The 22,998-nt window shown below is 39.3% G+C and overlaps 1 protein-coding gene across 2 annotated transcripts in view; it reads left to right on the forward strand.

Moving 5' to 3' along the window:
- The window catches only part of ELP3 (elongator acetyltransferase complex subunit 3), a 107,875-nt gene that overhangs the window by 70,199 nt on the left and 14,678 nt on the right, over positions 1–22,998 (forward strand). For both annotated transcript variants that reach the window (XM_068553251.1, XM_068553252.1), the window contains 4 exons: positions 3,457–3,547; positions 5,869–5,934; positions 7,509–7,736; positions 8,673–8,754. In XM_068553251.1, coding sequence (XP_068409352.1) covers positions 3,457–3,547; positions 5,869–5,934; positions 7,509–7,736; positions 8,673–8,754 — 467 coding nt within the window. The remainder of the gene's footprint in view (positions 1–3,456; positions 3,548–5,868; positions 5,935–7,508; positions 7,737–8,672; positions 8,755–22,998) is intronic.

Consider the following 22,998-nt stretch of genomic DNA (forward strand, 5'->3'; position numbering starts at 1 on the left):
CTAAAGTGGGTCTCTTGTAGACAGCATATATATGGGTCTTGTTTTTGTATCCATTCTGCCAGTCCATGTCTTTTGGTTGGGGCATTTAATCCATTCACGTTTAAGGTAATTATCGATATGTATTTTCCTATGACCATTTTCTTAATTGTTTTGGGTTTGTTTTTGTAGGTCCTTTTCTTCTCTTGTGTTTCCCACTTAGAGAAGTTCCTTTAGCATTTGTTGTAGAGCTGGTTTGGTGGTGCTGAATTCTCTTAGCTTTTGCGTGTCTGTAAAGCTTTTGATTTCTCCATCAAATCTAAATGAGATCCTTGCCGGGAAGAGTAATCTTGGTTGTAGGTTCTTCCCTTTCATCACTTTAAGTATATCATGCCACTCCCTTCTGGCTTGCAGAGTTTCTGCTGAGAAATCAGCTGTTAACCTTATGGGAGTTCCCTTGTATGTTATTTGTCGTTTTTCCCTTGCTGCTTTCAATAATTTTTCTTTGTCTTTCATTTTTGCCACTTTGATTACTATGTGTCTCGGCGTGTTTCTCCTTGGGTTTATCCTGTATGGGACTCTCTGTGTTTCCTGGACTTGGGTGGCTATTTCCTTTCCCATGTTAGGGAAGTTTTCGACTATAATCTCTTCAAATATTTTCTCAGGTCCTTTCTCTCTCTCTTCTCCTTCTGGGACCCCTATAATGTGAATGTTGTTGCGTTTAATGTTGTCCCAGAGGTCTCTTAGGCTGTCTTCATTTCTTTTCATTCTTTTTTCTTTAGTCTGTTGCGCAGCAGTGAATTCCACCATCCTGTCTTCCAGGTCACTTATCCGTTCTTCTGCCTCAGTTATTCTGCTATTGATTCCTTCTAGTGTAGTTTTCATTTCAGTTATTGTATTGGTCATCTCTGTTTGTTTGTTCTTTAATTCTTCTAGGTCTTTGTTAATCATTTCTTGCATCTTCTCAATCTTTGCCTCCATTCTTATTCCGAGGTCCTGGATCATCTTCACTATCACTATTCTGAATTCTTTTTCTGGAAGGTTGCCTATCTCCACTTCATTTAGTTGTTTTTCTGGGTTTTTTTCTTGTTCCTTCATCTGGTACATAGCCCTCTGCCTTTTCATCTTCTCTATCTTTCTGTAACTGTGGTTTTTGGTCCACAGGCTGCAGGATTGTAGTTTTTCTTGCTTCTGCTGTCTGCCCTCTGGTCTTCCTCATTCTTGAGTAGACATCATGCGTCCATCATCAGCTCCTTCTCCAGATTGGGCAGGGGAGTTTTCTTGTCCCTACATGGTTGAGCTAGGACTGTCATGGCACTATGGAAAAATTATTTCAGGTCTTTCACTTTGAAATGTCACCTTTCCGTAAAGTACTGTTTTTTATGTGTGCAGAGAGCATGTCCTAGGGATCATTGACTTACTGAGCTCACTGGGCAGGGTGTGGGTCTCATGTCATCATTGTTTTTTTGTTTTGGGGCTTGTCTCATGCTTCTGCTGCATGGGTTTTGTTGCTAAGCAGGCCTGCTTGGCTTTGTGGTTAATCAAACCTGCTTTCTTTTTTTTTTTTAATTTATTTTTATTTATTTATGGCTGTGTTGGGTCTTCGTTTCTGTGCGAGGGCTTTCTCTAGTTGTGGCAAGTGGGGGGCCACTCTTCATCGCGGTGCACGGGCCTCTCACCATCGCGGCCTCTCTTGTTGCGGAGCACAGGCTCCAGACGCACAGGCTCAGTAGTTGTGGCTCACGGGCCTAGTTGCTCCACGGCATGTGGGATCCTCCCAGACCAGGGCTCGAACCCATGTCCCCTGCACCGGCAGGCAGATTCTCAACCACTGCGCCACCAGGGAAGCTCCAAACCTGCTTTCTTGAATGACCATTAACTTACAGGGGTCTCCCATACTTTCTTCTTTACTTACAATCCCCTAGTGCGATTAACTATTTAATTGCCTAATTTGTCCCTTTACTTTGTCCCTATCACTAACAGTGGTTGCCATTGGTTTTATCAGGTTAATTTCATATGACGTATAACAGCGTTCAAAATTTTACTTTGTTGTGAAACTATACACATGTATTTGTGAGTAATTTATAAAATATTTCAGGGTTAAAAGGGACATTTGGAAGACTAACTTTGGCTTATATAATATGAAATAGTAAAATATTTAAAACAGTTGTTTGTACATTTCTTGCTAAAATAAACTATACTTTTTAGTTCACTAGCCTTCTTTCAGTTTCATCTGCTTACTAATTTAAGATGAATTTGATTTTAAGAAATTATAGTTCCAAAGACAGAAAGTTTATTTTACTAGAAAGTATGAGTAAACCATATCTATTAACTAATCACTCTAAAATATGTTTTTTATGTTGCTCTCACTTTGAACTCCCTGGTATGTCTTTCTCTTAAAGAATTTTGGCTTATCAGTGCTTTATAGTTGCTTCCAGAGCCTGATAGATTTATTGTGTATAGTTTTTAATGCTAATCAATTGGCTTTTGATACTTTTTTGAGTGATTGGGGAGTATCTTATTAGAATCAAATGGATGAATTAGCTAATTGTATTTACTTAACGTTTGTAGGGATAAGTGAAAAGAGAAGGAAAAGACTCAAGCTGATTCAAAAGCAAAAATGAGAAGAAAAGATAAATGACGTATTCTTCAAGTCTTCTAAATCAACCAAATTTAGACAAAAGAAATTGGGGATTTGTCTTTAAACCAGAGATGTGCTGAGCATATTCTTACTTTAGGTTTTTTTTTTAAACTGTCTTGTCTTTAGATACTGATTTTTGTCTAGAAGGGATAGTGAGGGCTACTAAAATGAAACTCATAATTTCAACTTTTGATTGACGTTTCCTTGATGCCAGGCACTTTACACTATATTAATGCCAGGAAATAAATTTTATCTACTCTCATCTTTAGGCAAGTTCTTATTCTTCGAATGCAGGGTCACTTCTAATTTAGATTTTTAGGAAATGGGAAAAAATTTATTCTTTGAGACCAGTTGTCTAAGCCAGGCTTTCGCGCTTCCTGATTACTTGTCATTCAGCAACTGTATGGGAAAGTGTTTGTAAGCTATAAATCAGTGTGTTAATAATAATTTTTATTTCTCCTCTTAAATTGGATTTTGTAAAAAACAGTTTTATTTCTTGTTTTGTTTAGTACAGATGTCTGGCTCTTCAGCCAAAAATCATTACTAATGGTTATTGGACATTTGTTTTGTACTCTGTAATCTTATAAAGTGTTTTCATCAGATGTTTCTTACAAAAACCCTGAGTGATAGGTGAAAATCGTAATTTCATAGATGGGAAAACTGGGAGGTAGAAAAGCTGTGAACCTTGCTTTCAGGTTAGAATATTCAACCTCTGCTTTCCTGGTAGGTTTTGAGGTGGGGAAGGGGTGGTTTTGTTCTTTTTTTTTTTTAAATATCCCTGCCTTACTGCTGTAGAGAATGACTTATATTTTGCAACAGCTGATGTTTTTCTCCTACAGAGATATTCCAATGCCCTTAGTCAGCTCAGGAGTAGAGCATGGTAACTTGAGAGAGCTGGCGTTTGCAAGAATGAAAGACCTTGGAATACAGGTAAGAGTCTGACCATAACTGTTGAGATCAAAGTAACCTGAGACACGAAAACCTGTGATACTATCACATTACAAACTTACAGGTTTGGTCAAAAAGCTTTCATGTATTGAAGCCATTCTTACCGTATAACACGTTGAAATTGAAGCTAGTGGTTGCAAAGTCTGCATCCTGTCCCCTACACCCCTCTGCTTTCTTCTAAAAGAGCATAGGTTTGTCAATTTAATGGTTGTTTTTTCTGCCTTCTCAGATTGCCAACTATGTGTTCAACTCCTTTTAAAAAAAAACTTTTTTTTTTTTTTTGAAGTATTGGGTGTTCGATTCTTGACTAGTGGTTAGAGAAGAATACAACATTTGAAGAAACAAGGCTTACATGCTGAAATAATTAGCAGTGTTATTGCCCAGATATACCAGTCTCCCTTGTCCTGCCCCACCCCCATGTCTATTCACTCACTCATTTATTTCACAAATATTTACTAAGCACCTCCTTTCTGCTTTCCCTGAAAGAGCCCAGGAATCTGCAATTTGACAGTCTCTGTAGATGATTCTGAAATCAAGATAAGGTTTGAAACTCAGTGCCCTAGGAGCTATTTCTCAGAGCTGCTAAAGAGAAAAGGCCAGGAGGGTGTCTAGGCCTGAACACTGATTCCTGGCCTCTGCCTTCAAAGATTCTCATTCACTCCATCTGGGGTGGAGCTGTGGGAGGTTCTCACGCACAGTGCAAACATGGACCACACTTCGAAAGACGTTGTTGAGAGGACTGCATATCATGTTTGTGGACCTACCCAAAACATTTTGTTCTCTGTCAATATATTATGGAGAAAATTTTTCAGAAAATTGTTTGTCCATAGGAGAGTTTGTGAACATTATGGCTTATTCTACCCTCCCCCCTGCAAAAAAAAAAAAATTTCAGTTCTAGAAAAACAGCAAATGTCTGTACAGTAGTGAATAGCCCCAAACACGAGTGTGCGCCTGCTCAGCTTCCCAGCCCCTCCCCGTCCTTGTTGCCCAGCTCCTCCTCCTCCTGAGGATACCGCTGCCGGAGTGCCCCCTGGCCTGCTGAGCCTGCTCACCTCGTCAACCGGCCACTGTTTTTAACACTGTACCCCTCCTAAACCGTGATAGACCCTCGTAAGGTAAACTGGGATTGAGTCTAAAGACTGGAATTCAGTCACACCAAAAGACATCTAGTTCACATAGGCAGTGTCTTTACTAGAAAATAAGCCCACACCAATCTCTGCCTTAAAAAGCATTCCCCTCCCCTCCAAAAAAAAGAAAAAAGCGTGCAAGTGTTCATTAAGAGCATGTAATATGGGTTCCCGGGGCATGGAAATAGCTTAGTTCTTATAGAACTGAATAATGAGCTCTTATTGTTCTCATGGAATTCCATCCATATATCTACTCAATATACTATTAGTAGTATAGCTGCATGACATCATCAGATTTCCTATGGCGATCTTTTCTCACTGATGGAAAATGTTAGAATCCTGGAAATAATTTTTACAGTTCTATAGGGGAAAATATACCATAGGCAATATAACAGTTACTGTAATTATAAATGTCAGGCTGTGTAGCCTGCTCACTGGGTTGTGGAATAGAAGCAAGAGTTACATCACATAGCTTGGCCGTGCAGACCAGGCACTGCTTCCGTATCATCCACAGGCAGCTTTGTGCTTCCCAGGGACGCTCAAAAAGCCAATCTGCGACCATGGTTCAGATTGTATAATAAATAGCTCAAGTTTCTTTCTTTCCATTCTTCTTCCTTCCCTTCCTCCCTCCCTCCCATCCTTTCTTCTACAGAGCCCTTCTCTGCAAAAAACAGCAGTCTTAGCTTCCCTCTTTCTGACATTCCTAAAATGATACAAATATGGTGATGCTAAAAGTATTAACTGCCATAAAATGGTGAAGGTTTTAAAAAATTAGGAATTCAGTTTTTACTCTTCAGTAGACATAGTTTTGGATTGCAGTTTCAGATACAGTTATATCCTCTGGATTTTCAGATTTTAGGATGTATGTTCTTTACTTTCAATATTATATATTGATCTCCTTTGGATTCTAAACTTATTTTAAAAGCAATACTGTACCAACTTCATGTATTTCTAGTTTGTTTTTCCCTATTCTCAGGTTTATTAAAGATGGCTTCATTTTTAATTCATTTCTTTTATCTCAAGGTAAATTATGTCCAAACTTAATTTTGAGCCCAGGATTTGGTGGAGAAGTTTCAATAAAAATTGAATTAGTTACCAGTTTTATATTTGCCCCCCTTCCCACTTTTTTTTCTTTCTTTCTTCTCTTTCTTTCTTTCCTTTCTTTTTTCTTGGCAGTGTCGAGATGTGAGAACCAGAGAGGTTGGAATCCAAGAAATTCATCACAAAGTGCGTCCATACCAGGTTAGTTTCTTCATTTTATAGAGAGATTGGGTCCTGTTCATTAATCTTTGTCAAGCTTGGGCCTACACCTGCTTACCAGTAGGACCAAACCCTAGAAGTTAATGAGTAAACTAAGAGCAAAGAGTAACTGAGAATGAGGTCAAGCCAGGAAAGCCAGATACGAGGGTGGCTCAACTCTAGAAGAGCCAGGTTAGGAAAACCAAGTTTGAACTTCATTGTAGATCACCACTGTCCAGTAGAACTTTCCGTAGTGTTGGAAATGTTCTATAATCTGTGCCATCTAATAGGATATCAGCTACCATTCACATGTGACTTGACATGTGGCTAGTGCAAAGAAGAACTTAGTTTTTAATTTTATTTAATTTCAAGTAATTCAAATGTAAATAGCCAAATGTGACTATTGGCTACCTTCAGGTAAAGCTGAGTGTCATGTGCTTGTCTCTGTGTGCAGCTGTTAAATTATTGCCTGTTGGTGGTGATCAAGCGAATAGATCAGCCATGTCAACTGGGGTTCCATACAACGTGTTTGTGATGAATTAACTTCTCTCCTAGAATGACATCGTGTTAGCTGTTTGCCAGATTTTCTGTGGGGGTTAGCTGTCGTGTGGGAGCCCATTTGAGAAAGGCTAGAGTAGATCTGCATTGATATTTCTGTTCTCAAAATGAATTGTTTACTTGATTGACATTTTTCACATTTTGGATCTTTTGAGGAAAAAAGAAGACCCAAGCATAGTTAGTCATTTTGCCAAATTCTTGTGCAATCCAGTTATTCAGCAAACATTAAGTTGAGGAGGAATGTCAGTATTAGTCTGTTTATTCACCTCACTGTGGGTCCAGTCCGCCCATTTTCAGAGTGTATCTGGGTGTGACCCTGCCCACATATGTAGCTTTCTCTGCATGCATTTTGCTTATATTTATGCAAAGTACAAGGGACACTTGAGCAGGAAGCAAGAGTCAAAAGCCCATGTAGATTGCTAACACAAAAGCTTCCCCAAAAGCCCCTCTCCGGTGATTGGATTTTCTTTAACATGTTAATCTCATAATTAGGCATACTATTTGAAAGGTCCTGTGGGATACTTTTTTAAAAAATTCCATCAAGGAATAAGTAACTAATAACACATTTTTTCCCCTAAAAGCAGGTTTTAGTGGAGGAGGTAAGGACTAGAAAAGAAAACCATTGAGTACCTGACAGTCCTGGGGCCTCAGGGTGCTCCCAAGAGCTGCACACGTGACATAATGTATAATTTTACCTTAGAGACTCTTCATGGAGGATCAGATTTAAATACATGGAAGCATTTACTGAGCCAAACTCTGTAAGAATCACAAAGTTAATGAGGTGCAAATATTTATGAAGTTGTAAAACTGGTTTCCTTTTATATAGTCCACGAACAAGTCATGAACTCTCGTTCAGTGCTATTGAGAGGAGACAAGTAAAAAGAAACATAATTTGTGGTTATTTATTCTTTATCCCTAATCGTGGATATTAGTCTAATTAAACATATATAATTGTAGAAACGCACTTTGTTCTCTAATTTAAAAAAAAAAAAGTTTTTGCGTGGCTTTTTATGAAACAGGTTGAATTGGTAAGAAGAGATTATGTTGCAAATGGTGGCTGGGAGACGTTCTTATCCTATGAAGACCCCGATCAAGACATTTTGATTGGCCTCCTGAGATTACGGAAGTGCTCAGAGGAGACATTCCGTTTCGAATTGGTCGGTGGGGTGTCCATAGTCCGAGAGCTGCATGTTTATGGAAGTGTCGTCCCCGTCAGCAGTCGGGATCCCACTAAATTTCAGCATCAGGTATCCTGTATTCCATTTCTATTTGACTATGATTAAGAAATTGCTCAAAGGAGGAAAAGAGAAAAAGAATGGGGCGAGGGTGGGAGCAGAGGAAAAGGAGAGGGGAAATTTGGGAAGTGTAGAAACAGAGGAACCAGTATAATACTACAGTTGTTCAGAGATGTTTTCTCTTTAAATTGCTCCCCTTTGGGTGTGAGGGAGGGAGGGGGAGGGAGAGACAAATTGAGACTCAGTCAAGTGGAATATAATAATAGACTGAACCATACGAAATTGCTATTTTTGAAAGTCAGAAATGGTCTAATACTGGCAATTTCGTATGATTCAACTATTTTGGGATCGAAGGAGATGATTATTTGAAAGAAAGCACTTATGAAATGTTAAAGCACTTCGTAAAGACAAGCAAGCTATGTGATATATATAGTGGAACACTATTCCACTCCCCCAAACAACCTAAATAAATAACTCACTTTTTTAAATTTCAGGAGAATAGGTTAAAACTGTTAATGGTGGATGTACCATAAACCCCCATATTGGTGATTTAAGAATATTGCCTGGTTTCAAAAAGCTTTTTAGAAATTGAAGGGGTGACTAATAATACAAGAGTACATGCCCCAGACTTTCATCACCTGGAGATTGCCTAGAACTTGTTTAAAAAGAGACAAGTTGAGAGGCAATTACCCCCTTGCTGTGACTAGATTACATCATCCACAGAATACCCTTTGATGGCTTTTGTTGCAGAGTTATTCCTAGTCTGCTACAGTGTGCTTTTGGTATAATTGAATAGTGAAACTTTTCCTTACACCCGTAAATGGTTTTTTGTCACTCTTATTTTAAAAGAGTTTAGCAGCTACGAAATATTACCCTTCTTGTTTTATGGACCCCTCTTAATGACTTCTTCCCTTCTTAATTCCCTAACCCCTCCATTGCCTCTTACAGGGATTTGGCATGCTACTAATGGAGGAAGCAGAAAGAATAGCTAGAGAAGAACATGGATCTGGGAAAATAGCTGTTATATCAGGTAACTGGGGGAGGGCAGAGTTCATGATTTGTTCACATTTTTAACTTGGTTCCACAATGAAAAGCACCTCAGGCCTCTCTTGCCCCCATTTATGATTATTATGTTCAAAATTGTGCAGAGCCAAATAGGGAAAGACTGGTGCTCAAGCACAAAGAAACTTCCTGTAAGCAGTTTGGCGGAATAGAGCTTGCAGAAGCTCTCCATCTCTTGAGTGGCAAGGCCAGTAATCTATATCCTGTCTTCCTCGTGGTCTGTCACACTGGTCTCCTGTGCTTTGTGCCCAGTTACTCTGTCTGGGAAAAATGAAATTTGATGATATGGATCTAAGAAAATCATAAGTCAGTGTGGAGATTTGTCAGTATCATTCTGGAAATTAAAATAGAACCTACTTGCCAGTATAAGATGTTTAAAGGCAGAGTTCCTTGCTGCTTAAAAATTGTTTTCAATGACTTTGTTCCTGGGGAACAGATTTCCCCTGTTTGGAAGCTTTCCCCTTACCTTGCCTAGGACATCAGATAAGTGGAGAAGTGGGCGTGTAAAGGAAGGCCTGCTGTAAGTGGAGCAAGAAATAACGCATATGCACCCTTTCAGTCATACTCTAGAGTGTCATATCCTCACAAACTTTGCTATTCTCAAGAAGCTAACATGGTGAAAGCCATGATCAAGATTCAGGTTATTTTCCCTGCAGAATTTGTTTTCCCATTAGACTATGGCATTATTAAATGAAAGTTGAAACGACACTCTTTTAAAAAAAATCAGTAAGTTGTTGCCAATCAATAAATCAGTACCTTTGCCCAGATTTCAATGATTCCAAATATGGAAATGTAATGACCCAGGCTCACTTAATCGATTATTCAGTCTGGCTATGGTTTTTGGCATTATCCAGACAGATAATAAAGCATTTTTTAACATGGCTAGCTCTCTCTATGTTTCTGTGTTATCTTTAATATTCTTTTAATTGAAGTACAGTTGATTTACAATGTTGTACTAATTTCTGCTGTACAGCAAAGTGACTCAGTTATACACATATATACATTCTTTTTTATATTCTTTTCCATTATGGTTTATTCCAGGAGTTTGGATATAGTTACCTCTGATATACAGTAGGACCTTGTTGTTTATCCATTCTGAATGTAACAGTTTGTATCTACTAACCCCAAACTCCCAGACCATCCCTCTCCCTCCCGCTCCCCCTCCCCCCCGGGCAACCACAAGTCTGTTCTCTGTTTTTTCTGTGTTATCTTTAATCACACTAAAGAAGTAGGAACTAAATGAGGCTCACCTGATTGGTGCCGATATTTGTAATAAAAAAATGTTTACTTCTCAATTGTTTAGCCTGTGGTTGACCAGAAGTCAACCTTTCCTGGTACCAGGAAAGGGCCAGACCGACTCAGAACTCTTTGTACGTGTGCACCTGTGGATTACCCGAAATTTCAGTGGCCTCCTTTGCCAGCGCACTGTCAGTGTTTTCAGTACAGTACTTCCCAAGCGTTAATGTGCTTGTGAATCATCTGGAGATCTTGTTAAAATGCAGATTCTGACTCATTAGGTCTGGGGTGGGGCCTGAAAGCCTAGATTTCTAACCAGCACCCAGTGATAACCTATACTGATTGTCTTCAGACCATACTTTGAGTAGCAAGGTTTTAGTATTCTCTTCCAAATGTAGTATTCTCCTTCAAATCACTAAGGTAAAGATACTCTCTGTGACCCCGGCAGTGCCTGCATTCCCAAAGTCTGATATGCAATCAAGTGATTTTCTGGTATCTATGGGAACTTGATCAGTTTTAAAACTGAAGGGCATCTGTATTCTTTTTTTTTTTGGCTGTGTTGGGTCTTCGTTGCTGTGCGCGGGCTTTCTCTAGTTGCGGTGAGAGGGGCTACTCTGTTGCAGTGTGCGGGCTTCTCACTGTGGTGGCTTCTTTTGTTGCGGAGTATGGGCTGTAGGCGCGAGGGCTTCAGTAGATGTGGCGCGAGGGCTCAGTAGTTGTGGCTCATGGGCTCTAGAGCGCAGGCTCAGTAGTTGTGGTGCACGGGCTTAGTTGCTCTGCAGCATGTGGGATCTTCCTGGACCAGGGCTCGAACCCATGTCCCCTGCATTGGCAGACGGATTCTTAACCACGGCGCCACCAGGGAAGTCCCAGGGCTTTCACTTCTCCATTATATTTAATTTGCCTTCATGATATCTATCTCTTTTTAGAAATGTTACATGCAGAGAGGGGCGTCTGACTTGCCCGAGGTCACATTCAGTTGCCTGTAAGAGCCTCAGTTTCTGCTTTTTGAGCAGTGTCTTTCTACGTGGAAATCAGCATCTGTCCTCTTTCTAGCTTTTTGTTATACTCTAAATAATAGCTCAATTTCAGATCATCTGCTTGTAGAACTTTTAAAATAACAAGAAGAGACTTGCTAAAAATAACAGGGAAGAACCTTTCTGCTTATTAGTTGTCACAGTAAGACTACTCGGTTTCTGTACAGGGGTTTCTCTTGGCCAGAGGGTTTCTACAGGAGCAGCCCTGGAATGCATTCTTGGCGCTCAAGGGAGTTCTGTGTTACTTCCTGTCTCTCTGGTCTGTGAGCCTCCCCACCACTGCTCTCTGCTGGGGAAACCAGCTAGGGCCTTGACTTGCTGTTTGACTGACGATCTGATCACTCTTCAAATGAAAACACCAAGAACATTTACTCTGTGTGTGATGCATTTTATTTCTCTAATTTAATAATATATTACTGTTCTATTTAAGTTTCTGAATCAGACATCTGAGGTATCCATTATTCAGAACTTCAAGGAGGGCAGATTTAAAGTGTTTTTTATCATGTGTTTTTTGGTTGGTTTTTTTCTTCCATATTTGTTCAGTTGACTTTGGTCTTTCTGATTTAAGTACAATGCTGTGTGTGTGTGTGTGTGTTTAATTGGTTTTTGTAAAAAGTGAATTATTCTCCATAGGTTGATCCTTAGAATGCAAATCTCCTTGTGATAGTACTGGTGCTTGTGTGCTGCATTTATTCACAAGACTTCATTAGATGTGGTGTGTAAGAAGAGACACTTGGACGGGGGTGTTAGGATTCTATTCCTGCGTTGACAGTAGCTCTCCTTGTGATCTTGAATAATGTTGCTTGATCTCCGTGGACCTTTATTTCTTTACTAAAAATAAGTGGGTTAGGTTATCTTTTACAGTTCTAACAGTCTAGAATTCTGCCCCTTAATATCTTCATTTCTTTTAGTTCTCAACAAGACCAACTGTGTTGTACTGATTACATATGAAGTAGATTCTTTTCTAAAACCATATTAAGAGACCCTTTAATTTCATTAGTAATTGATCTCAGTCTCATTTAGTTTGGGGTATTTGATGATAAAGTTTCCCGTAGGTAGCTAATCCTAGCCATGATTTGTGGAGGCATGTCCTTTTCTGTCCCAAGTAGTGATATTTCATGACCCGTGTCCTACTTTTTTTTTCCTGACCTTGTCCTTGATTTGTAAATCCATCTTTGTTCTGGTCTGTAGGCTTTTGCATAACTCATACACAGTGGTGGCCTAGGTATTCTGTCCTGGCATAACTAGTAGCTTGAGTAAAGGGAGAGACAGATCATTTATCATTCTGGTTTCTGTGACTGTAAGAGGAATGCATTTATGTAGATTTTTTTTTTTAATTACATCCTGATTCATTGTGATTTCTCTTCATCTTGCCAGCAGATTTTCTCTGTTTTCTTGGATTTATAATCTTTGATACTGCCTCTAGACAATAGTATTAACTACACAGTAGATGTGATTTGAATCACTAGTCAGAAAGACTCCATATAGTCTATTTTTCCATATTAAAAAACAAATTGTTTTTATCTGTTACCTCAATATATTTTGTTAATAAAAGGTACATACTGTATATTTTATAGCTGATTTATCTTTTTTAAGAGACTAACTTTATAGCTACATGAGAAAACTGAAAACTTGTTTATCAGAGTCCAATGAAGCACTTTCTCAGAGTGACTTTTAAGTTTATTCATTCTGCTTAAGTATATAAAATTGTCTTAGTAAGTAAACTGTGTGTTTTAAAATTAACCATCAACTCTAAATGTGAAAATTAAACAAAGCAAAAATGAAATGGCTAACTTCATCAACATCAAAATCACTACATGTATTGAGTATCTCCTGTGTGCGGGGGACATGGGCTGAGAGGGCAGAGAGAGGAAGGAGGAGATGCCACCCTGCCTTTGAGGGACATTGACATGGGGCCAGAGCAGCTCGCTCAGTCTTCACCCTGCGGATTGTCCTTAACTGCAGAGGAAGACAAATTTTTCCCTACTTAGACTATTTCTCAACTCAGGATTAGTTGCTTCAGCGTAAGAAAATCATCTTTTCCTACATATAAAAATGGGTAAATCAGTAGTATGAGAACAACCAGCTTATAATGTGTAGGCAGGAAATAACAGTTAATTGCTGCTAAATATCTAAGCTATTAATTAATCTAAGCAGTTAATTAAGTTAATTAATACTTAAGTCCAAGTACTTTAGTATCTTTCATCAACTTACTCATGTAGCTTCGATCAGCACACATCTGTTTAAGATTAACAGATCGTATCTACTTAAAATCCATGATGTTTATCTACTTGGATGATCAGCATTCTTTCCTTTAAAAATGCTAAGATGGAGCAGTTTTTTCTCTTCCCTCTCATAAGTTGTAAAGTGCAAAGATTACACTGTAGGACTTAACTGTAACATTTGAAATGCCATCACTAATAATCACCATGGAAACTGGAGATCTCTGATGTCACACCGCCCGTACGATTTCTAAAAGGGCAAATATAACTGTCGATAGCCACTATTTAAAGAGCCACTTAATACCCCCAACAAAATGATTTTTTTTCCTTTAGGCAGTTTTGGCTAGGCATCAGATCCAATCATGTTCCTGTTTCTGTTTGCCAAGCTAATTGTTGTGCATCAAGATGAACAGCTATTCCCCAAGCTCCCCCTACTACCTTCGTCATAAGCAGTATCCTATTTGTGTTCTTTCAAGTAGAAAATTAACATGGCCATTGGCCAAGAATTGTACCAGGCTGACGGATCAAACAATGATGATGAGAAACGAGGAAAATGTCTGAGTGTTTGATGACAGAAATCACTGAAGTCAGAGGCTGATAGCCATTTTGTTTAAACCTATTAAAAAGGCAAAGAAGAGGGGAACAGAGAAGAGCTTAAATACAGGGTGAGCAAACGAGTCACCGTGGGATGACATCGTTCTAGATCATGATGCTCAGAGTTGCATGACTCTAAAGCCACATGTACAATCCCCACTAGTGAAAAAAATCCATGTGCCTGAGACTTACAGCATCTGATGTGGCTTCCTGGGACTGAAATTAATGGTCTTGTGCCCCAGAGCCAGTGATTAATCAAATGATATGTGGGCAGAAAGTAACAGTCGTTTTGTTTCAATGAACTACGAGTGACTGAGATTACTTACTGGGACCCAGAAACTTGGCCTGTATTCCAGGCTGTAACACATCTCCCTCCTTTTGAGGTGAAGGTAGTTTTATTCTTTGCATTATAATCTAGTTGGAAAAAAAGGGTACATTTGTAACTAGATCTGTCTGGTAATGGACTTGTAATCATTACCAAAATGCCTAGAAAAGCTTTTCCTTATTTTGGCTTACCTATTTGCTAATGGACGCAGGAAGCCTGCCAAATGCAAACCAGTTTGTGTCGCATGTGTTAATATAGGACTTCTCAGAAAGGAAGGGAAAAGGCTGTTTGCTCTTTTATAGCTTCTGTTTCATCCCTTTACATAATATATCTTTTCATAAATTATCCCCTAACTATTCCCTAGTTAAATGCACATTATTAGGGTTCTATATATTCCTCTGTTTCTTTCATTTTGATATTCTAACTGTGATCATACATATTTCTTTTTTGGTGCATGTTCCAGTGGGATTTTGTTATGGTGGTGGTGAATATCTTTCTTTTCAAGAACAATAGGTACAACATAAAATATTGCTTTACAACAAGAACTTTATTAATTTCATCATCTTTATTAATCAGACTAGCACTGATGACATAGAATACTACTTAGCTTGGTATCAAATTAGCTAAATGTGTGCTAAGTGGTGTCTGTATTGCTGTGGAGGCATTGATGCATAGCTCACTTCAGGACTTTTTATTCCCTGACTTGATGTTTATTCATTTATAGATGAATCAGGTACCAGTTATATAGTACATTGCATATCAAGTGCATTGGACCCATCTCTCACTTGGCATCACATGACTATATTAATTAATGCATGTTTTTCAAATATTCCCAAATAGGCCATTAGTCAGTTTCCACTGTTTGGATCTCGTGGGCAAGTGAATTTTTGGTGACGTTTCCTAGGCAGAAGCTAGTGATACCAGTAGATATGCTGACACTGGAGGAACAGGATTTGGATTTGGCACGTGCTGTTGCTCTTCCCACGTGCACGCTGTCAAGTCTTCCTGTGTCTCCGAAACGTGCAGGTTAAAGTCTTGGAGGATAGCCTTGCTAATGTGGTTGACACACCTACGTTTGTAGACTTTTTCTCCCCATTCTTGTTCCTTTTTGTTTATGGGTATTGGGAATGATAGCTGTATACTTCTGCTTGGGTAGAGGAATAGTGTTAATATTATGTGGTTCCTAATAATATGCCCGAGAGGTCTGGGAGCTTTAATATAAAGGACCGCCTTTATTGTAAAGTTACATGCTTCACAGGCTTTTTTCTGAGCAAGGACTCCTTTTCCAAAGTGGTCTAGCCTGCATTGCTCACCATCTGCTGTCTATCACAAAGGCTCTTTTGTAGTTTGTTGCAGTGTTAACTCCTTACCAGTGTAACATTCATGTGATTAGTACTGTGCTTTTCTCTAAATGTTTGACATTGCTATAACCCATTCAGTTTGATAAAGCTTTTCTCTTTTAGATCTATTAGAGGCAGGGCTTTGGCAGATTCTTCCCGTTTGGGTGAGCAGGTAACTAAATAATGCTGGAAAATACTGATGCTCCCTTTTTTTAGCAACAACCAACATACTGATATTATAGAGCCTTTTTAGATTGGGCATTTCTAATTGCAGCAGGACATACACAGGGGATTTCTTTGGTCAGTCTGGCTTAAACTGTTGACTCTAACCAACGGCTCACATTTTCAAGACATTAAGTGGTGGATTTAGGTTTTAGATTGTAGCCACAGGATAATGTTTCCTTATGCAGCTCATCCTGTGCCTCCCAATGCATCCAGTTGTTCAGTTTGTCCACCATTTGTGAATGAATCACTGATGTCTAGTATACCAGTCAGAAGCCCCAGGTCTATACCCTGTGTGGTCTGTTACCTCTTACTGCAAATCCTACTAATTAGTGGTTGTCTGGGTTATTTATTGTGGTGGAACACACCACCCCAAAATTTAGTGTCTTCACACAACCATTTTATTTGCTCAGTGATTCTCTAGGTCAGACATTCAGCAGGGCATGGAGAAGATGGCTCCTCTCTGTTCCATGGTGTCTAGGGCCTCGGCTGGAGGGGCTTGAATGGCTGGCAGCTGCTGGGGTGGCTTGCCTAGAGTCTGTCTTCTAGCTGGTAGCGGCTGCTTGGCTGAGACTGTGCACATGAGCACCTTGCTGCTTCTCCACATGCCTTGAACTTCTCCTAGCATGAAGGCTGGCCTCTAAGAGGAGGGAGGAAAGGCCTCGGCTTAGAAGTTGCAGAACATCTTATATGCATCATTTATCGCTGTGTAATAAAAAAGCCACAAAACGTAGTGGCTGAAAACAACAAGCAGTTATCTCATGGTCTCTGTAGGTGAGGAGTCCAGAAGGGACCCAGCTGGCTGCCTCTGGCTCAGAGCATCTCATAAAGCTGCATCTACAGTGTCAGCCGGGGCTGTAATCATTTCAAGATTCAATTGGGATGGAAGGGTCACTTCCAAGTTCACTGTATGGTTTTTGGCAGGCTTCAGTTTCTCACGGGCCGTTGGTCTCAGGGCCACCGTTCCTCCCCATGCCGTGTGGGCCTCTCCGTGGGGCCGCTCATCACGTGGCAGCCTGCTTCCCCCAGCAGAGTGATCACAGAGACAGAGTCCCTTTGACATGGAAGCCTAGTCTTCATAACCCGGCCTCAGAAGAGAGCCGACGAGTCTAACGCCACCTTCAAGGGAAAGGGATTACACATGACTGTGAATACTGGGAGACAGTGAACTTTGAGGGTCATTTTAGAGACTGCCTGCCACGATGTGACTTCTGCCCCATTTTTTTTGGTTAAGGAAGTCATTGGGCCAGCCCAGATTTAAAGGGAAAGGAAAAAATCCCACTTCTCAAAAGAGAGAGGCTCTGGTAGTGACCATCTTTGGATACTAAGTGAGCGAATACACTTTCATTAACTTGTGACTAATAGGCATCCAGCCCCTTTCTACAGGAAACTTCATGTAGCCTTCTCCCAGGATGGACTGTCTTTGGGCATACCTAGCGTCAGGGGTTCTTGTCCCCGTCCTGATACCAGTATTTTCATGCAGCCGTCATGCAGCACAGGCACACCTAACGCTGTCTTAAGCGGAGTTTGGCAGGCCGCACAAGAAGCACCTGCATCTGACCTTTGTCTGCCCTCTCTTCCGTGAGGATATTCCTCTGTTTCCCCTTACAGGCCTGTCTAAATGTCTCATGCTTTAGGTCTAAGGTGTTGCCCATTTATGTCTTCCTTCTAGGCTATGGAATATAGAAGACCATCTTAGGCAAGGGTACATGCTTTCCCTAGGGAGATCTGACCCTAATCGACGTTCCTTCCTCTCCATAAATACCAAAGATAGTTAATGCACCTTAAAGTCTTTTTCCCCCCATTTGGGGAAGCAGTAAATTGTATATAACATAAAATTTGCCCTTATAACCATTTTTAAGTATACAGTGCAGTGGCATTAGTTACATTCACAATGTTGTGCAACCATCACCACTATTTCCAAAACATTTTCATCACCCCAGACAGAAACTCTGTACTCATTAAGCAGTAATTCCCAATTTCACCATCTCCCAAGCCCCTGGTAACTTCTAATCTACTTTCTGACTCTATGAAATGGAATCATACAATATGTGTCCTTTTGTGTCTGGCTTATTTCACTTAGCATAATGTCTTGAAGGTTCATCCATGCTTTACACACACACACACACACACACACACACACACACACACACACTCTTGGGTTGTTTCCATCTTTTGGCTATTGTGAATAATGTTGCTATCACATTGGTATACAAATATCTATCTGAGTCTCTGCTTTCAGTTCCTTTGTGTCTGTACCCAGAAGTGGAGTTGCTGGATCAGTGGTCGTTCCATTTAACTTTCTGAGGAGTCACCAAATTGTTTTCTACAGCTGCTGCATCATGTTACTTTCCCATCAGCAGTGCACAAGGGGTGCAATTCTCCACATCCTTGCCTGCACTTGTTATTTTCCTTTTTTTTTTTTAATTTTTTTTTATTTTATAGCCATCCTAATGGTGTGAAGTGATGTTTTATTGGGGTTTTGGCTTACATTTCCTTAATGACTAAAATGATGTTGAACATCTTCTTGTGTGCTTATTTGTCATTTGTGTCTTTTAAAAAATGTCTATTCAAGTCCTTTGCTCATTTTTTAATGGGGTTGTTTGTCTTTTTATTGTTGAGTTGTAGGAATTTTTAATATCCTCTGGCTACAAGACTCTTAAATGATCTGTGATTTGCAAATATTTTCTCCCATATATATTCATAAAGATAGTGGTCTGTAATTTTCTTTGTAGTGTCTTTGTCTGGCTTTGGTATCAAGGTATTGCTAGCCTCATAGGATGAGTTAGGAAGTGTCCCTCTTCAGTTTTTTGGGTGTGTTTGAGAAGGATTGGTGTTAATTCTCTAAACATTTGATAGAAATCACCAGTAAAGCCATCTGGTCCTGAGTTTTACTTTGATGGGAGGTTTTTGATTATTGAATCAATCTCTTTACTTGTTACAGGACTCTATAGACTTCCTGTTTCTTCTTGAGTCAGTTTTCCTAGTTTATGTTTCTAGGAATTTGTCCATTTCAACTAGGTTATCTGATGTGTTGGTGTACATACACATTCATATTGTTATTCATATTCTCATAATTCTTTTTATTACTGTGAAGTCAGTAGTAATGTTTCCTCTTCATTTCTAATTTTAGTGATTTGAGTCTTTTTTTTCTTTGTACTTATTTTTCATACTTTGTATGATTTCAGTCTTTTAACATTTATTAAGACTTGTTTTATGGCCTGATACATGATCTAACCTGGAGAATGCTACGTGTCTGCTGTGGAAAATGTGTATTCTGTTGTTGTTGGGTGATGTGTTCTGTTAGGTCTAATTGGTTTAAAGTGTTGTTCAAGTCCTACATTATTGAAAATGTGTATGGTAGTCTCCAGCTCTTGTAGAACTATCTGTTTCTCCCTTCAGTTCTGTCCATTTTTGCTTCATATATTTTGGGGCTCTGTCATTCAATGTATATACATTTATAATTGTTAAACCTTGATGAATTGGACCTTCTATCAATTTGCAACGTCCCTCTTTGTCTTTTATAAATTTTTTACTTAAAATGTGTTTCATTTGATACTAAATCCACCCCAGCTCTCTTTTGGTTATGAGTTATTTTCTTAGTGATTACCTTAGGGATTGCAATTAACATCTTAAATTTATAATAACCTAGTTTGGGTAATACCATTTTAGTGAGTAATATGCAAATACTCTGCTCCTATACATCTCTATCTCTTGTTTACATTGTTACTGTCACAGATTACATCTTTATACCTGTCTGACCTTTGACATAAATTTATAATTATTTTATGAATTTGCCTTTTAAATTATAGGGAAAAAAGGGGAGTTACAAACCAAAAGAACAATAATATCAGCTTTTATATTTACCTATGTAGTTATCTTTACTAGTGTTTACTTATTTCTTCACATGGCTTTGAGTTACTGCCTAATGTCCTTTTATTTCATCCTGAAGGATTCTTGTAGGATAGGTTTAGTGATAACAGATTTCCTTAGCTCTGGTTTATCTGGAAATGTCTCAATTTATCCTTTATCCTTGATAAATACTTTTGCCAGGTAAAGAATTTTTGGTTGACAGTTTTTTTTTTCTTTCAGCACTTTAAATGTGTCACCCCACTTCCTTTCTGACCTCCATGGTTTCTGATATCAGCTCTTAATCTTATTGAGGATCCCTTGTATGTGACGAGTCACTTCTCTCTTGCTGCTTTCAAGATTCTGTCTTTGGCTTTCAACAGTTTGACTGGGGACTTCCCTGGTAGGCCAGTGGTTAAGAGTCTGCACTTCCACTGCAGAGGGCCGGGTGTGATCCCTGGTCAGGGAACTAAGATTCCACATGCTGCTTGGCACAGCCAAAAAAAAAAAAAAAATTTTTTTTTTGACTGTTACGTTCCTCGGTGTGGATCTCTTTGAGTTTATCCTGCTTGGAACTTGCTGAACTTCCTAGGAGTGTAGATTCATGTCTTTCATCAAATTTGGGAAGTTTTTGGCCATTATTTATTTTTTCTACCCTTTCTCTCTCTCATCTCCCTCTGAGACTCCTATGATGTGGTGTTAGTATGCTTGATGGTGGTGGTGTAACACAGGTCCCTTATTTTAGCTATTGTACTTTTCAGCTCCAGTATTTCTCTTTGGTTCCTTTTTATAATTTCTCTTTATTGGGTTCCCCCCCTTTGTTCATACAGTGTTCTCATTTCCTTTAGTCTTTTTTCTTTTTTTAATTGAAATAGATTTGACATATAACTGTGTAAGTTTAAGATGTAGAACATGTTGATTTGTTACATTTATATAATGCAGTATCATTGCCATTGTAGTGTTACACCTCTAAGACATCACATGATTATCATTTCTTTTTTGTGGTGAGAATAATAAAGATCCAGTCTCTTAGCAGATTTGATGTTTATAATGCAGTACTGTTGTCTGTAATCATTATATTGTGTATTAGATCACCAGGATTAATTTATCTACAGGTGTCAAGTTTGTACCCTTAAATGGCATCTCTCCTATTTCCCTACCCCACAGCCACCGGTAGCCACCATTCTATGCTCTCTTTTTACAAGTTTGGCTTTTTCAGATTCCACAAGTGGTGTACAGTATTTGTCTCTCTCTATCTGACTTATATCACTTGGCATAATGTCCTCAAGGTTCATCTATGTTGTTGCAAATGGTATGGAAATGAATTTCCACCTTTCTTAGGGCTGAACTCTATTTCTCTGTGTGTGTGTGTGCGCAAACAGTTTTTTTTATCCATTTATTCGTTGACAGATACTTAGGTTGTTTCGATATCTTGGCTATTGTGTATAATACTACAATAAACATGGGAGTGCAGATTTCTCTTCAATATCCTGTTTTTATTTCCTTTGGATATATACCCAGAAGTGGAATTTGCTGGATCATATGGTAGTTCTAAATTTTTGAGGAACCTCTGTACTGTTTTCCATAGTGTAAAAGAACATTACCAACTTACATTCCAGCAGTGGTGTACCAGGCTTCCCGTTTCTTCATGTCCTCACCAGCACTTGTTATCTCTCGTCTTCTTGGTGATGGTTATTCTAACAGATGTGAGGTGCTATCACATTGTGGTTTTGACTTACATTTCCATGATGATTAGTGATGTTGAACACCTTTTCATGTACCTGTTGGCCATTTGAATGTCTTCTATAGCCAATAGGAAAAACGTCTATTTAGTTCCTCTGCCAATTTTTTTAATCAGATTTTTTTTACTGAGTTATATGAGTTTTTATATATTTTGGATATTAACTCCTTATCCAGTATATGGTTTGCAAATATAAATATTTTCTCCCATTCTGTAGGTTGCCTTTTCATTTTGTTATTTTTTTTTTGCAGTGCAGAGGCATTTTAGTTTGATGCAGTCCCACTTGTTGACTTCTGCTTTTGTTGTTTGCACTCCTTTAGTTCTTTGACATGATTTCCTTTAGCTCCTTGAGCATAATTAAGACAGTTGACTTTGCCTAGTAATCACAGTGTCTAAGATTCCTCAGGCATAGTTTCTGTCAACTTCTCTTTTTCTTGTGAATGAGTCTTAGTTTCCTGTTTTTGGTGTGCTTTGCAATTTTTTGTTTAGAACTGCACATACTCAAGAATTATAAAAGTCAGATTCTCTCCCTCCTCGGGGATTGCTCTTGAGGGCTGCAGTCATCCACTTGTATTTTTTCAAGCTATTTTGGCAAAGTCAGTATTCTTTGTTGCATGTGCTCACTAAAATTTCTTGTTTCATTTTCTCTGCAATCAGCCTGTGACCTGACAGGGATTTCCTTAAATGTCTGGATCTTTTTTAAAAAGGTGGTAAGGGAATATATCTCTTCAAATCTTACAATAGATACCGTTACTGCCCACCCTGGCTCCAGCTGGCCACTCTAGGATAGGGGGATGGTAGGTGGTTCACATCTGCTGCCCTCTTACCAAAGGGCAGCGGCCTCTCCCTTCATCAGGCACTCCCCTGGTTGCTGTAAGTGCCTTGTCAGGTTCTGGTGTCCCCATGTAGTTGGCTTTGATTGTTGTTTCCAGCTTACTGGTTGTTTCAGTAGAGGGACTGATCTCTAGCGTTTTCTACTCTACCATTTTCCTTCTTAAAGTCTTTTTTTTTTTTTTTTTTAAGATAGAAGGGATTCCTCTTCCTACCAGGTTACCTATGACGGTCTTTAACTTCTACAGAAACACACTAATGATTTGAGACATGAAGTAGTGAAAATGATCTGTGACATAGCAGACATTCTGCACTGGTGGGAATAGAGCCACTCATTTTTTTTTTTTTTTTTTTTTTATAATGACATTCTTTTTTTTTTTTTTAAGTATTTGTTTATTTATTTATTTATGGCTGTGTTGGGTCTTCGTTTCTGTGCGAGGGCTTTCTCTAGTTGTGGCAAGCGGGAGCCACTCTTCATCGCGGTGCGCGGGCCTCTCACTATCACGGCCTCTCTTGTTGCGGAGCACAGGCTCCAGACGCGCAGGCTCAGTAATTGTGGCTGACGGTCCCAGCTGCTCCGCGGCACGTGGGATCTTCCCAGACCAGGGCTCGAACCCGTGTCCCCTGCATTGGCAGGCAGATTCTCAACGACTGCGCCACCAGGGAAGCCCAAGCCACTCATTTTTGAATTAGATGACTGTGGGCCCTCCTATGTCAGACTCCCTGTGAAGAATAAACCTAAGAGCTATAGGATAACCCTCCAGCGTCTCCCTACTGTAAGTATCTCCCTACTGTAAGTTACCACGGTAGCTTCT

This window comes from Eschrichtius robustus, chromosome 10, assembly GCF_028021215.1.
Source record: "Eschrichtius robustus isolate mEscRob2 chromosome 10, mEscRob2.pri, whole genome shotgun sequence".
NCBI lineage: Eukaryota > Metazoa > Chordata > Mammalia > Artiodactyla > Eschrichtiidae > Eschrichtius > Eschrichtius robustus.